Source organism: Mobula hypostoma, chromosome 3 (assembly GCF_963921235.1).
Source record: "Mobula hypostoma chromosome 3, sMobHyp1.1, whole genome shotgun sequence".
Taxonomy (NCBI): Eukaryota; Metazoa; Chordata; class Chondrichthyes; order Myliobatiformes; family Myliobatidae; genus Mobula; species Mobula hypostoma.
Genome location: NC_086099.1, coordinates 169554080 through 169570778, shown reverse-complemented (window position 1 = coordinate 169570778; position 16699 = coordinate 169554080). Strand labels below are relative to the sequence as shown.

The following is a 16699-nucleotide window of genomic DNA, read 5'->3' as shown; positions in this document are numbered from 1 at the left end:
TAAGCTTGAGCTGTTTCTTTCAGAAAGAATTTGTCTATTTCTTTTTAAAACAACACATTTCATTTTCACCACTGTACTGGCAATAAATTATCATTTTTTTTCTATTCTCACAGAAATGTTATTGTTCATCTGACATTCTGAAACTCTCTCTGTAGTCCCGGGTCTAATAACCATTTGGAGAATTTCTTCAGGTATATATGTCCCATGTCCTTGAAATTGTTTAAGACCTTTATCAAGTTTCTTTACTCTTCTCCTTTTCTGCAAAGAGAAAAGAACCAATTCTTTAACCTTAACGAATTGAAAATTGGCCATGCACTTGGCTGCAAAGTGAAAAGCACCTATTCCTTAAGCTTAATGAATGGAAAATTGGCCATGCCCTTGGATTTCTGATGATTGGACTTTATCCTAAGATGGTGCTGGAGAGATACAGCGAAGTTTTGTGGGCAGCTAGCAAAAACTACTAACTATTCTACCAGATATATACATTTTACGGACTACAATCACTGCAGTCTGCAGCCTGTAATTTCCCTTTGCGAGTTATGGTTTTGAGCCTGGCGTTTCTGCAGTATCCCGAAGGATTCAGTGAACTGTTGGGAATGCAGGTTTGGTCACGGCAGCCATCGCTGGAGTGGACTTTGGGCTGGATTGAAGTGGCGAAGCCTGGGCCCAAGAGCAAAGAGTGAGCGGATGTATAGCTGGTTTAAGCGCTGAGCCAGATTAAAAGGATTAACGTGCTAAGGTTGAGGGCAAAGGATCAACCAGTGTTCAGCTCACTACTCCATGGGGCTTCACACTCCTCAGTGCTGAACTGGCTGCGTGGCTCTGCACTAATTTTCGGGGACTCTGCAGTTCATGTCCTGTGTATTGTTTGTTTACTTTTTAATTGTTTGCACAATTTGTTCTCTTTTCGCACGTTGCATGATTGACAGTCTTTTTTGTGTGGATCTTTTCATGGATTCTATTGTGTTCTTTGTTTTGGGGATGCCATCAAGAAGATAAATCTCAAGCTTGTATATGGTATATGTACTGTATGGCCTACAGTATAATAAGGGACAACTTTATGTTGTAGGGACACGTCGTTGTGTGCGCTATTAGGCATGTATTGAGCATGTGCTATTAGGTGCGTATTGATCTGTACGTGTGTGCCGAGTTCGGTTTCAGCCAGTAAAGAACCATGAACCTTAGCTCACGTCTCTGGCGTTTTTATTAATAGCATTGTTGTGTAACAAGGCCACAAACATAACAAATTTGTGACGAGGTTAATGAACCTACATCGTATCGGAACACCGTGTTTTAATTGATAACGACATTTGGAGGAAGAGCGCAAGGAACGAGCCAAGGAGCAGGAGAAGGAGGCAGAGCGAGGCTGCGAGTCTGAAAGGAAACGGAAGCACAGCCGGGGTTGGGAACGTCATGAGGCCAGGAGACACAGTCAGAGCCGCAGCACGTCCAGCCGAGACCACAGCCAGCGCTGACCCCCATGAGCTGAGGGTCTGCCTGCCCCAGAAGGGAGATAAAAAGGAGCGACACACACACATCTAGATGGAGTGTGCTCGTGGTCTAGCAAAAAGGTCACGTGAGTCAAAAAGAAAACAAGGGGAAAACGGGGCTAAATTATCATAACAAAGATGGTGATGATTGGAACCATTACAGCATTTGGTAGTGGCATTGAAGACTGGGCAACTTACATTGAAAAAGTTATATTGTGAGGCTAACAGTGTTTATGATGAAAAGAAAGCCAGCGTCTTACTCAGTATTATGGGAGCAAAAATATGCGGCCTGCTACGGAGCTTGTTAACCCCTGAAAAGCCAGCTGACAAAACGTTCAAGCAAATAGTAGACACTCTCCAACAGCATTTAAACCCCAAACCACTGGTCATTGCTGAAAGATTTAAATTTCACAATTGGAATCAGAGCAAAAATGAAAGCATTTCTGAATATTGTGCTGAATTGCGCAAATTATCAGAATATTGTCAATTTGCAGCTGGTCTATCAGACGCATTGAGGGACAGGTTAGTGTGTGGCATGCACTGTGAAACCACACAGAAGAAGCTTCTGTGTGAAAGAGAACTTACATTTGAGAAAGTGCTAAACATTGCAATATCAATGGAAACAGCGGAATGGAGTGCTTCCGAGATACAACAAAAATCTCTGGAATATGCCACAACTATAATGTCACTGAACAGAAATGAAGGAAAGGAATGTTACCGTTGTGGGAATAGGTCACATGACCCGGACGACTGTTGGTTTAAAGAAAAAGAATGCAGAAACTGTGGAAAACAGGGCCACATTGGCAGAGTATGCAAAGCTAGTAAACAGCAGGAAAAGGGAAAAATACAGAGAAACAAGAAACCCCAGAAAGGAAAATATAACAAGGTACACAAAATAAAAAAAGGCAGTTCTGATGAAAACGACTCTGACGAAAGTGAATTATTTTGTCGGCAACTTCACAGCGTGAAAGAGACAGATGATCGAAGAGTAATATGGATCACTCCACAAGTGGAGTTGGACACAGGCTCAGCTTTAACAGTGACCTCTGTACATGACTACAAAGGTCTGTTTTCGCACATACCTTCGAAACGACCTAGACTTCTACTAAAGACTTACACAGGACAGAAGGTGCGTCCCAAAGGCAAAATTAAAGTGACAGTGACCTACGGAGATAAAACACAACAACTGAACCCCTATGTACTGAAAAATGGAAGACCACCGTTGCTGGGATGTGAATGGCTCAGGAAAATCCAGTTGGATTGGCACACTTTCAAGGCACTAGATGTGTCAGCAAAGGAAGGCAGCAAGACGACATCTGAGAGACTGTCACAAATACTTGCTGACTCTGAGGAAGTGTTCACGAAAGGAATAGGAACACTTCAGGGCATGAAGGCAAAGATTGAGATTGAGGAAAATGCATGTCCAAAGTTTCACAAAGCCAGAGCAGTGCCATATGCAATCCGTCCTACAGTAGAGGCAGAGCTGAAAAATCTGGAGCAGACTGGGGTCCTGTCAAAGGTGGATTGGAGTGAATGGGCCATGCCTATTGTTCCAGTGATGAAGAAAATCTCCAGCACAAAACCAGGAAAACCAAGCAAGGTGCGCATATGTGGTGACTTTAAAGTGACTGTTAACCCAGTTCTCTGCACTGTACAGTATCCTCTACCCGAATTGAGGACATTTTTGCTTCCCTGTCAGGAGGGGAACATTTCACAAAAATTGATTTGACCCAGACTTACCTCTAAATGGAAATTGATGAAGCATCCAAGAAATACCTGACAATAAATATACACAAAGGACTTTACCAGTACAACAGGTTGGTGTTTGGGATAGCATCAGCTCCTGCAATCTGGCAAAGGGCAATGGACCAGGTCCTGCAGGGGATTCCAGGGACTCAGTGTTACCTGGATGACATCATTGTCACTGGCAAAGATGACGACGAACATCTTTCTAACCTTGAACAAGTGCTCACCAGGTTACGAGAATATGGGCTCAGAGCTAATCGACAGAAATGTGAGTTTTTCAAAAAGGAAATCTCATACTGTGGGCATGTGATCAACAAGGATAGCTTACACATGTCTCAAGACAAAATAGAAGCGGTGCTTAAGGCACCACCACCTGAAAATGTGTCTCAGCTGAGAGCATATCTTGAACTACTTTCACATGTTCTTGCCTAACCTATCCTCAGTCCTATACCCACTAAATGCACTATTACAGACAGGAACACAATGGAAATGGACTGAGAGCTGTGAGAAAGCGTTTCAAGAAACTAAAAGACTCATAACTTCAGAAGGGGTGTTCACGCACTTTGACCCCTCCTCACCAATCCGACTAGCTTGTAATGCCTCGCCCCATGGGATAGGAGCTGTGTTATCGCACAAGTTTCCAGATGGCTCACAAAGACCAATAGCCTCAAGAACGCTAACTTCAGCTGAATGCAACTATGCACAGATTGACAGAGAAGCCCTAAGCCTTGTGTGGGGAGTCAAGAAATTCAATTACTACCTGTATGGCCAAAAGTTTATCCTGTTGACTGATCATCAGCCTCTCGTGTCAAAAAATCTTCAATCCAAGAAAACACGTTCCAGTGATGACAGCACAAAGGCTGCAGCAATGGTCTCTTTTCTTAGGAGGTCACATGTATGACATTGAACACAAGGGGACCAAGCAACATGACAACGCAGATGGGTTGTCACGTTTACCACTGCCGACTTCCGAGATAACTACACAAATAGATTCAGTAGAGATCTTTCACACAACAATAGTCGAACAGTTACCAGTAACAAACAGCCTCTTTGAAAAGGAAACACGCAATGACCCCATGTTGTCAAAAGTGTATGACATCACGGTAAAGGGATGGCCAGAGCAGGGGAACACACTGTTTCCAGCCTTCACAGTGAGGAAGGAGCAGTTGTCAGTGTATCGGGGAACTCTAATGTGTGGTTCATGAGTTGTGATTCCTCCCAAGCTATGCACCAGAGTGCTGGAGGAACAGCACAAGGGGCACCTGGGTACCGTGAAGGTGAAAAGTCTTGCCCGTGCCTATGTGTGGTGGCTAGGAATCGATAAACAGATTGAGGATGTGACCAAGAACTGCTCAGGATGTCAAAAGATCCAGAACATACCACTACAAGCCCCTCTCCATCCATGGGAGTGGCCCTCATCACCATGGCAACAAGTGCACATCGACTTCGCTGGACCATTCATGGACTCTATCTTTTTAATCGCTGTTGATGCACATTCCAAATGGCCAGAGGTCATCAAAATGAAGACAACCACATTGGAAAAGACCATTATAGTACTGAGGACCATGTTCTCCAGGAATGGCATACTAGAACAAATCTGCACAGACAATGGACAATAATTTATCTCTGAAGAATTCCAAAGTTTTGTGGAGAACAATGGAATCAAGCACTTTACATCTTCCCCTTACCATCCATCCACAAATGGCTTGGCAGAAAGATTTGTACAGACATTCAAGAAAGCCCTCAAGGCAAGGGACAGCAAAAATCGACCACTGCAACACAAGATGGACAACTTCCTCCTTGCCTATCATAATGCAGTACATGCAACCACTAACCCGACTACAGCGATGACGTTTCTGAAAAGGAACCTGAGGTCCCACATGGATCTTCTCAAACCAAATGTACGGTGTGATGTAGAGAACAGACAGTTCAAACACTTAAATGCTGAGTCAACACGGAGCTTCAGTGTGGGACAGTCAGTTCTTGCATGTGATTACCGGACTGAAAAGTGGCAACCAGGCATAATTTCCGCCATAGACGGGCCACTGATGTATATAGTACAGGTGGGAGAGAACTTATGGGGACGTTATGTGGACCAAATCCTGGATGCTCAGGTGAAAAACACAACAACACCTTGCCCGGACATAGAAGCAAACACTCCCGATGTGACCACATCAGCCTTCTCCACAGATGAGCCTGTCATCAGTGCTGAGGACCCACCTGAGGTACCTGTGGAGACTCATTCTCCGAAGCAAACACTTCAAGTCAGACAACATACATCAAAGTTGCTGGTGAACGCAGCAGGCCAAGCAGCATCTGTAGGAAGAGGTGCAGTCGACGTTTCAGGCCGTGACCCTTCGTCAGGACTAACTGAAGGAAGAGTGAGTAAGGGATTTGAAAGTTGGAGGGGGAGGGGGAGATCCAAAATGATAGGAGAAGACAGGAGGGGGAGGGATAGAGCCGAGAGCTGGACAGGTGATAGGCAAAAGGGGACTAACTGAAGGAAGAGTGAGTAAGGGATTTGAAAGTTGGAGGGGGAGGGGGAGGGGGAGATTCAAAATGATAGGAGAAGACAGGAGGGGGAGGGATAGAGCCGAGAGCTGGACAGACGTTACCCGGAGAGGCAGAGGAGACCTCCCCAGAGACTTGAGTTATATATGGGTCTTAGGGCAAAAGTAAAAAAAAAACAAAAGAAAAAAGGGGGCTTGTTATAATTTGATATTATTATGTTACTTTGTTATGATCTGATATTATTAAGTTACTAAGTAAACAAATGTTAGGTGTTTGTATGTTAAGGGTAGACATATTTGTTTAGCATAATGACCCAGTTAAAAAAAACAGTTGATACATTATTAAAATAAAAGGGGAGGAGTGCACTGTATGGCCTACAGTATAATAACGGAGAACTTTATGTTGTAGGGACACGTCGTTGCATGCGCTATTAGTCATGTATTGAGCATGCGCTATTAGGGGCGTATTGATCTGTACGTGTGTGCTGAGTTCGGTTTCTGCCAGTAAAGAACCATGAACCTTAGCTCCCGTCTCCAGCGTTTTTATTAATAGCATTGTTGTGTAACCAGGCCACATACACAACAGTATCCATACTTCAATAATAAATGTACTTTGAACTTTGATCTGAGGTTCAGCATTTTTGAAATCTGAAAATGAAAATGTATCCTAAGTGATTGTGTTAAATGAGAATGAAGTTAGTTACTTGAAACTGAAAGTTTACTATGGGCATCAAAGTCAGATAATCTATTGGAAAGAACTATAATCCAACACCAAGATTTATTGGAATTATAATTTTCAATTAAGTTACAGTGCATGTCAGGAATATATCTGTCGTTAATGTCTAATTTTGATTAAAATATTAAATAAGAGTCCCTTGATACATTATTTCTTTATATTTTGTTTCAAACAGATTTTCGAACCTGTGGTGTACCTACTATTCGTACTGACTTAGCAGCTCCTCGTTTTCGTCGTATTAGTGATACGATTAACTATGGTGATGAGGCAACTGCTTCAGCCTTGCTAAATCCTTCTATCTTTGCTCAAAGTCAAGTTTATGAGAAAGACATGTTTTTAGACAGGCCCAGAGAAGAGGTAAGTCATTAGCAACAACATTTAACTCATCCTAGTCCAAACACAGCAAAGGAAATTTGTATTGCTCAGAATGATGGATGATTGTCGTATGACAAAAAGGTTTTGTGTTAGAGAAGGTAGGTCAAAGATAGAAAATTGGTGAGAGCTGGTTTGAGGGGCTTTTGCCTCACTCATTCTCCATTATATTTCTTTCTCTGAGTTGTACTCAAGGTTGAAAATGCTCCAAATATTTGGTCAGGACTTTGGTAAATTCCTACTCTGTACAATCAGAATGTAAGTAGTACTACAAGCTAAATTGGAACCAGAAAACTTGCAAAAACTAGGTGCCCATTCAGTTGTGGCTGAATTGAATAGTGTTGGATAATGTGTGCTAGGATCTTGAGCTGTGATTATCCCAAGCCCATTCAACCATGGCAGGCCACACATGAAATTTGAGCTCATAACTAATGATTTCAGTGATTATCTCATGATAAATATGCTTTTGATTTCCCTTGGATATCAGCAATTGTCTTAATTTTATGAATTGCACATTTCATGATCAGTGCCACACATAAATAGGATAAATATGTTGTAGCTGGATCTAGTGGTAGAACATTCAAGGAGACACTAGAGCTGGCTGGAAAAGATAGTAAAAATGATGGTAGAAAAGAGGGTGTCACATTAGCATAGTGGTTAGTGTAACACTTTATAGCACCAGCAATCGCGATCAGAGTTCTATTCCCACCACTTTCTCAAAGGAGTTTATACATTCCCCCTGCGCCTGTGTGAGTTTCTTCTAGGTACTCCAATTTCCTCCCACATTCCAAAGATGTACTGGTTAGGGTAAGTAAATTGTGTGGGCATGCTATGTTGTGCCAGAAGCATAGCAACACTTGCGGACTGCCCCCAGCACAATCCCCGGACTGTGTTGGTCGTTGACCCAAACGATGCCTTTCACTCTATTTTTCAATGTTACGATGTACATATGACAAATAAAGCTAATCTTTAATCTTTAAATCTTTAAGAAAAGAACCTAGGCAAGAGAGGACACTGAGATTTTCTGACCTGGAGTTCAATGAATTAGCCATTGGATGATAACCATGGCGATCAATGCAAGGAATCTAATGTGAAGGATCAGGAGGCGGTACTGAAAAATGTTCAGTGGTCATCATCCAACTGCAGCATGAGCCTCAAATGCTGCTTAGCGTATTGCAGCATCACTACCTAATGGCCGACAATCTCTTTTGATCAGGACTTGGGCACAACTTGATAGGGTAGCATATCCTGCATGCATTTCCAAGCCTCATCACCATAGAGATTTCTTGTTATTGAAACAAAGCACCCAAATCCATTCTTACCAGCCTTTCCTGTTTTCCTAACTATTCTCCCTCTCTTTCTCTGTTTTGCTTTCTTGTCACTATTGATTCCTCTTTCTTGCTTTTCTTTTTCTTATTCACTCTCTCTGGTGACCCAGAACTGACAACAGAAATATACTGAAAAGTGTGCTATTGCAACTATTTACTCTGCTAGAATAGAGAATACTGACCATAATTTGAGTAGTCTTTGCTCTTTGGCAGCAGTGGAGAAGATATCTAGGTACAGTATACACAAACATGCTCATACATAAGCTTCTTTTTAACATTCCACTTCCCACAATCTTCTCTACGTTATAAGTACCACATGCATTTCCTCTGTCCCATTTTTTCCCTTACCATTTCTTTGCCCTCCCCTTTCTCTTTCCAGCATTTAAAAAGTACAGATTGGCCTTTCAGTGGTTTAAAAGCTTGAGAGAAAATGATAAGGCACGGTATCACTCAATCTGGCACCCAAAATGGACAAATTAAATCCAGATATTCTGCATTGTAAACAGGTTGGATTGGACACATGATCTGCAAATAGTGAGTGACTTGCTATGTGTAAACTGGACAGAGTAGATAGAAATGCTGGCTCATCTGCAAACACTCTGCTGTTCTGGACCTAGATTAATATTAAAAGGGACAACCTACAAAAAACATGCCCGGTGAAATGCAATGGCAGGCCTGCAGAAAACATGGGGTCAATGCCAGGGGTCCTTGGAGGAAAAATGTTTTGCAGTGTTTTTTTAGTGTTTATCCCTTCCATTGTTTAAGTAATGGCTGACTGGATTTGAGTCTGCAAGTACAAACAGAAATTATCTAATATTGAGTAGTCTTATGGAAACTCAAGTTAAGGGGTTCTCATCTTTGGGTACCAATGCTCAAAGGCACATGGGAGGTATCATAACAGCCTACCTGTTTGGTATCCGAGAGGTAATTAGGATTGTTGAAGTACTCCTTTAGGAGCGTGTCCTTTGTTCTGTAGAATATGAATATATTTCACTCCCCATATAGTTTGTGATCTTTTCATTGTCTCTCTGCTAATGTTCTTCTGTTGATCTGTAAGCAAGCCATATCATCGGCATCTCTAATGAAGCAATCCAGACCTTCTCTGTCCAAAGCAGCTTTGTTGTCATCCTCCAAGGATGCCTGTAGCCTCCTTCACCGCATTCACCAGTTTTCTGAAGCTACAAGAGACTACGCAGAAACATCAGTGCAAGTAAAATCATGCAGTAGACAGACTCTAAGTAGTGCATGGAGTGATTAGATGATATTTCTAAGCACTTTTGCAAAATTAGAGAAATCTGGAGTGTAATGTTAATTTAGGATTGAATTTCATTCTGTCATTGTTATCAATTAGGTGGTGAGATGTTCAGCAGCAGAGCAAGGAATTGTGGAATGGGGAGTTGGCACTACGTTAATTTAGTGATGAACTGTAATGTATCAGCCAGGCCTGAAGGGGAGCTGTGTGTGTGTGTGTGTCTGTGGGTGCGAGGATGTGGAATCCATGCATTTCCTTCTTGCTTTTTCTCCATACCCTACTCCTCAGTTGCTTGCAAGAATTAAAGCTGCATGATATTGGCATTGTGTAATATTGGAGCAAATCACAGTGAATTTGGAGATCCACTTTGCTTTTTACAGCAATACTTCTCCAGATGATCCCAGGCAGTAGAAACCTATTCTGGGATCCCCAATTATTGCTGCTCTGGCAGCTGGCAGCAGGACTTAATAGTTGCTCTTGTGTGAAGATTGCAGACTGAAGTTTAAAAACAAATCAGGTTGTTAGAGGATAAAGCCCTTATTCCACATAGCTGTGCATTGTCTTAGCATGGTTACGCAAATATGGAGGGCATAGTAGAATAATGCAACATAAAAGCATTGTGGTTGCTAACTTGACACCAGATGGTGACTATACTAATATGCTATGTATTGTTACATATGAGTTGTATATCAAAATTTCTTTAAGATGTTGATTTTTGTTTTAACTAGCTGGTCTCTTAAAGTAGTAGATGATTTAATATAAAATGCCTTTATTTTATTTCATGAATATTTGTGTTTAAGTATGTTATAACCTTTAGTAATTTTCAATCACGTGCATTCAAATATCTTCTTTCAACTTTCCTTTTGATCTTTAAATCATCTTTGCAGATACAGTTTTTAATCACAAAGAATGCAGTAATTTGGTCTTGAATTTGCATTGACAGTCATTTCCATCTTTACTGCATTAGATAAAGCAAATATTTTGTAAGGCTGGAGTGGATATGTCCAGAGAGACCTTTGAAGAAGTATGGAAGTGTGCTGCCAAGAAACATGCAAAGGGAGAAGTTTCTGTGGAGACATTCCGTGAGGTTCTGGATGAAATTCAGACATCAGCGACTTCAGCTTGTTGAGGATTTGTAATTTCCCTGGCAAATTTAAGATTTCAATAATATTAAATGCATGAGGTTTTGTAATTGTTTTTGAAATTTTTGAACAGTTTCAAGATTTCAATTTGTGCTCATTATGGACGCAGCGTTGAAAACAAACTTTGCAGGTTAAAAAGTTAGAACATTCTTCTAAATGTAATTAGTTTTATTGTAGATTTGGAACAAAAATCAGTCAGAATCTGTCAGAAATCATGCAATGAGCTTCAGCTGTGTTTATGGTTTGTGAAGGCCCTATAAGTACTTTTACGTATGAAAGGAAGTAATGGGTTTTTAAATGAAAACATTAAAATATCTGTATAACTCTGCAGTCTATTTTAAAAGTTATTTTCTTTCTGGCAAGTTTGTAATATGGTTGTAAAAAGCACTCCCCCCCCCCAAAAAAAAACTCCTTGGTATTTACTGAATAACATATCAACTCACAATTGCACTTTTGTTAAATGAATGTGTGATTTTTTTTCTGTGAAATACAAACAGGCAAAAACAATTTGAGGATGAATTTTCACATTGGTTCTCCAAACCAATTTTTGCTGTTATTTTGTTGGAATATCAATGAGAAGCAGTAAATGGCAGATGTGGAAAGCCTCCTTTGGAAATACAGACCTATTATTTTGAACAAGAAGTTGTCTGTGGCTGTATGTTTTTGTATCAATGTGAGACTCTTTGTTGAATCACTGATCATTTGCAACAGCACTGTTTAATGTTGTTAAATAGCAAAAGAGTCTTTTAAAAATATAATGTAAAATTGTAGCTTTCATGTTTCTAAATGGACTATGTTGAAGGGAGCAAAAATTGAGAAAGTTTGGTACTAGTATAATTCTAGCCCAATGTTGCCCACTTCAAGAACTATATTCACTTCAGTTACAAATCCTTCCTCAAATCTCCCTAATTAGATTTTTGATTCTCTCATAGCATTGAAATAATTCTGACCAAAGCCAGAAGTCTTTGTTGAGAGTGAATTATCCTGTCTTCCTTCAAAGGCTCTCCATTGTGCAGCTCTTTTGAAGTGCTTCTGTTTGCCAGCACTCTTATCTCTTCACCCGTGGCAAGTTTATCACTATCGTAGCACTTTCTCCACTCCCTCTACTAACATCATCTGCAGGCATGGCTTGATTTCCAAGGCACCTTAGGCAAGCAATTCTCCAGCAACTCTATCTACCCTTTGTTGTGGTCTTTATATTCATACGTACTGTGGGTTACTAATAAAGAACCATCTTCTGTGTCTCAGATAGAACTTTCATTTAACAACCACAACGTTTTTACAATACCATGTTTCTTGATCTTTCTATCATCCCTGCGCATGCTCAGCACTCTCTCCAATCACTTTCTTACACATCATATCACCACATCTTCCTTTCATTAAAAAGAAAAACAATTAGCAACATTGACCAGAGCAAATGCATAATTTAACGTCTCTCTCTGGAGGTTTATGAACACGAGTAGACCTTCTAAGTGGTTCACACAGTTCTTGTGTTTCGTTGTTATTTCCATGTTTTGTCTGGTCTGCATCAGTTACCTGAAACTCTGAAGTGGGCTTTTTCTTGAGGTCTTTGCGATTTCTTCTTAACACTGCTCCTTCTTCTGTTCGGACCATATATGATCTGGTTTGTACTTCAAGTACTGTAGCTTTCTGTGTCCATGTATTCATTTTGTCTTGTATCCTTACTTCATCTCCTTGGTGCAGTTCAGGTAGTGGACAAGAACATCTGTCAAAGTATATTTTCTGCTTTGCTTTGTGTTCATCTTTCTATCTTTTCACTTGTTCACCTCCCTCTGTTGTCAGAAGGCTCTCATCTATTGGCAGATTGGATCTCAAACAGCGTCCCATCAAGAGCTGAGCAGGAGAAAATCCACATTCAAGTGGAGTACTGCAATAGGCTAACAAAGCTTTATAAAAATCACCTCCACTATCTTTTGCTTTGTGCATCAGATTCTTGATAATTCCTATCAACTTCTCAACTAATCCATTGGACTGAGGGAAAAATGGAACAGATATTGTATGAACAAAGCCCCATTCATGAGCAAAATGTCTCATGCATTCACCATTGAATTGTGGACCACTGTCAGTCAAAACCATCAGGTACACCATGTCTGGAAAAAACTGATTTCATGCAAGTAATTACATTCTGCTGTTGTTCTGCTCAGACCACACACTTCAGGATACAATGAGTAGTAATCTGTTATTAATAGATAATCCTTGTTAGTTACAAAAAGATCAACGCCTACCTTCTGATAATGTCTCTGAGGACTGGGATGTGGATGCAGTGGCTCCTTAGGGTTGCTAGGTTGGTATTTAAGGCATATTTGACAAGAAGACACCAATTCTGTAATTTCTTGATTCATCCTGGGCTGAAACATCACTCCCCATGCCTTTCTCTTACATTTTTCAATACCTAGGTGGCCTTCATGAATTTTCCCAAGTATTTCTTTTTGGAGACTTTTAGGAATCACAATTCTGCTACCTTTGTACAATGTCCCATCCACAACAGAAAGTTCTGATCTGTGGTTCCAATATTCTTGTACTTCTAAGGTACAGTCATGCTTATTATCTGGCCATTATTCCATCACCACTTGTATTACCTAACTGAGAATTTTGTCCTTCTCTGTCTCAAGGTGCAGCAGTTCCAACTTTTCGGGAGCAACAGGTACAGTCTCTATGATCATATCAACAAATGCCTGAACATCAGCAGTGTCCCTGTGACTGTCTTTTGTTGTTGGATCCACAGCTCTGGAAAGTGTGTCAGCTGTGTACATGGATTTTCCAGGTGTGTATGACACATTCAATGCATATCTTTGCAATTTGATCATCATTCGCTGAATTCGCAAAGGACAGTCACTTAAAGGTTTGTGAAACAATGCAGTCAGGGGCTTATGATCAGTTTCAACATCAATAGATTACCCTGACACAAACTGATGAAATCTCTCACAAGCAAACATAATGCTGAGCAATTCTTTTTCAATTTGGGCATACCTTGTGTTACGAGAATACACATAAAATTAAGATGTTTGCTGGCCTGGGCTAGCATCAGTGGCATCAGCAGTTGGTCTGCCACCTGCCCTCAGGGGAAGGAGAGATAAGGAACAATGGAGCAGCGTCTGGAGATGTGTAATGAAGGGATGTGGGAGGAAGAGCTGTCTGGAGCGGCTCCCCCCTTTGAACCCTGAACTGTTTGAAGTGATGGACAGGCGATACCCCAGCAGGGGGATAAAAAGGGACAGGTTCGCTAAGACAGACACACACGCCACCCGAGGTAACGAGACCCTGGAAGCGGTGCGCCTCTCACGAGTGGTGAGAAGTACCGGACAACGCACAGGGTGGAAAGGTACGATCAGCGGGAACCCGGTGTGTGTCCGCCCTTGCCTGGGTGCCGGGTTCACTGCAGAGGATCGACCGCATCTGGAGGAGGGGTCACAGTCGGTGACCTCAGGTGACATCACCAAGGACCCGCCCAAATGCTGTTTGTGAGCAATCTCGCTGATCTGTGAGTGAAGCCGTGCTGAATGCTGAGTTGTTCCTGTTCTCTCTGTCTCTCTTCCCCCACGTTGTCCATCGCCATGGCAACGATTACTGCGAACTGAACTTTGAGTCATTTTGAAATTGGTCATTTACCCCTAGACAACGGTAGAGCTTGATTGATGCTGTTATCTTAATTCTGTGCATATGTGTGGTTATCATTGTTGAATTGTTGCATTTATTATCCTTTCGATTACTGTGTTGCTTGTTTCTTTAATAAAACTTTCTTAGTTCTAGTACTCCAGACTCCAACTGAGTGATCCATTTCTGCTGGTTTGGCAACCCAGTTACGGGGTACGTAACATAAGTTTCTGGATTGGATAATGAACGAGATGTACCTGCCACTGGTAGCCACTCCTGATCATGTTTCTGGAGTAATACTGCCCCTAAGCCTGCTTGAGATGCATCACATGAGATTTTGATGGGTCTCTCAGCATCATAGAATTTCAACACAGGTTCTTTGGTGAGCACTTTCTTGAGATTTTGCCATGCCTTCTCCTACTCATGATTCCAGCTCCATTCATTTTTCTTTTCTGTTAGCTGCCCCAATGGAGCAAGCTGTTCCGAAAGAATGGGTATGAATTTTCTCATGTAGTTGACCATTCCCATGAACCTTTGAACATCCTTTTTCCATTGCGGTCTTGGCATATTCTCAATAGCAGAAACCTTCAATGGATCAGGACACACACCCTCATTGCTGATGATATCATACACAAAGGTAAGTTCAGTCACTCCTAACTGACATTTGTCTTTGTTCAACTTCAGGTTTGCCTTGCGTGTTGCCTCAAAGACCTATCTGAGTCTGGCATCATGCTCTTGTTTAGATGATCCCCAAACAATAATATCATCCATGGAAGTATCCACGCCCTCAATGTGCTCATATAGCATGTGAATGGTTTAATGGTACACTTCAGGAGCTGATGCAATTCCAAATGGAAGCTGAAAGAAACAATATCTGGCAAAAGGAGTGTTAAGGGTACACAACTTTGAACTTGGTTCATCTAGTTTAAGTTGCCAGAATCCAGAGGATGCATCTAATTTACTAAAGTACTATGCATTAGCAAACTGTGAAATCATTTCTTCATGAGTAGGCTATTTGAAATGCTCTCTTTTAATGGCTCGATTCAAGTCTCTTGGATCTAAGCAAATCCTCAGTTTTCCATTTCTCTTATCAACAATGACAAGTGAATTGACCCATTCAGTAGGTTCATCAATTTTTTTTAATGACTCCTAGCCATTCCAGTCTTTCAAGCTCGGTTTGCAGTTGATGACATAATGCAAAAGGCACTTTTCCACATGGATGTACAATGGGTGGCACTGTGTTGTCAATTTTAATCGTGTGCTCTTCTGGAAGACAACCAAGCCCTTTGAACAAGTCCTCATACTCTTTCATCAAGTCACTGTATTCTGACTCTGTGTCACTGTCCAGGTCTAAGACTTTTTTCACCAAATTAAGTCTCTCACAGGCAGATAAACCCAGTATTGACGTACATTCGTTGGCACCACCACAAATGAAAGCATGTGCACAATATTTTTGTGCGATACTTCAGGCACATGTTCCTTTAACTGGAATGTCTGCTCCTGAATACCCAGTCACTTTTATATTTGTCTTATGTAACTTTGGTCTTGGCTTTAATACGTTAAACTCAGAAACTCCAGTATCAAGTTTAAACAGAATATTGTTTTGGTTCACTTGCAATGGAATAGTCCAGTCATTCTTACTTTGTTTGTTTTCACAAAGCACATTTATATAAAACTCCTCATGTTCATTTTCAAGCACAGCATTTACTTGTTTATTTTCTTTCTACCTTTGTACTTCTGCGACGGCGTGAAAAATGGTTACTCTTACCACAATTGTTGCACATTTTCCCATACGCTGGACACTGTTTTGGCTGATGCTGCCGCGCACAGCAATCACATAGCTTTTTTCTCGCAGATGACGTCTTGCTCTCCGTCATTTTTGATGTAGTTTTATCATTTTTTACTAATATGTTCACACTTCCTCACAGCGTCTACATTGCAGCTCTCATTGAAAAGTTCTTTAGCCTGTGATGTCACGGTTTCCGAAGCTTTGCAGAGCATCAAAACTTTTTCCAAGTCTCAGTCTTGTTCTTTTAACAGCCTTTCTCTCAGACCATTATCCAGAATGCCACAAACTATCCTGTCTTTAATGAGACAGTCTGTCAGTTCTCCAAACTTGCATGTTTTACTCCGGTGTCTCAACTCAGTAACATATTGATCAATAACTTCACCAGGTCTCTGCGTACATGTAAAAAATCTATGACACTCGTATGGCACATTATGCTTCGGTATACAAAATACTTCAGATTTGTCCAATATCAATTTTAACTTTAAATTATCTCCATTTTCAAAAATAAAATGATTATATACCTCAATTGTGTCGTCATCTATTACGTGGAGTAGAAGTGCAGCTTTCATTTTTTCCGGTTTTCGATCTGCATTGATCACTGATAAATACAATTCAAAACGTCCCTTAAATTTTCTCCAGTTCACGGCTACGTTCCCAGACAATTGAAGTGTCAATAGAGGCTGCAAACCTTCCATTTGTAAAACCGTTAGCAACACCAA

At 41.0% G+C, this 16699-nt stretch overlaps 1 protein-coding gene across 2 annotated transcripts in view; it reads left to right on the top strand.

Moving 5' to 3' along the window:
- The window catches only part of efhb (EF-hand domain family, member B), a 68676-nt gene extending 57487 nt beyond the window's left edge, over positions 1–11189 (top strand). For both annotated transcript variants that reach the window (XM_063042363.1, XM_063042364.1), the window contains 2 exons: positions 6658–6839; positions 10402–11189. In XM_063042363.1, coding sequence (XP_062898433.1) covers positions 6658–6839; positions 10402–10563 — 344 coding nt within the window. In that variant the 3' untranslated portion in view covers positions 10564–11189. The remainder of the gene's footprint in view (positions 1–6657; positions 6840–10401) is intronic.
- The last annotated feature ends 5510 nt before the right edge of the window (positions 11190–16699 follow it).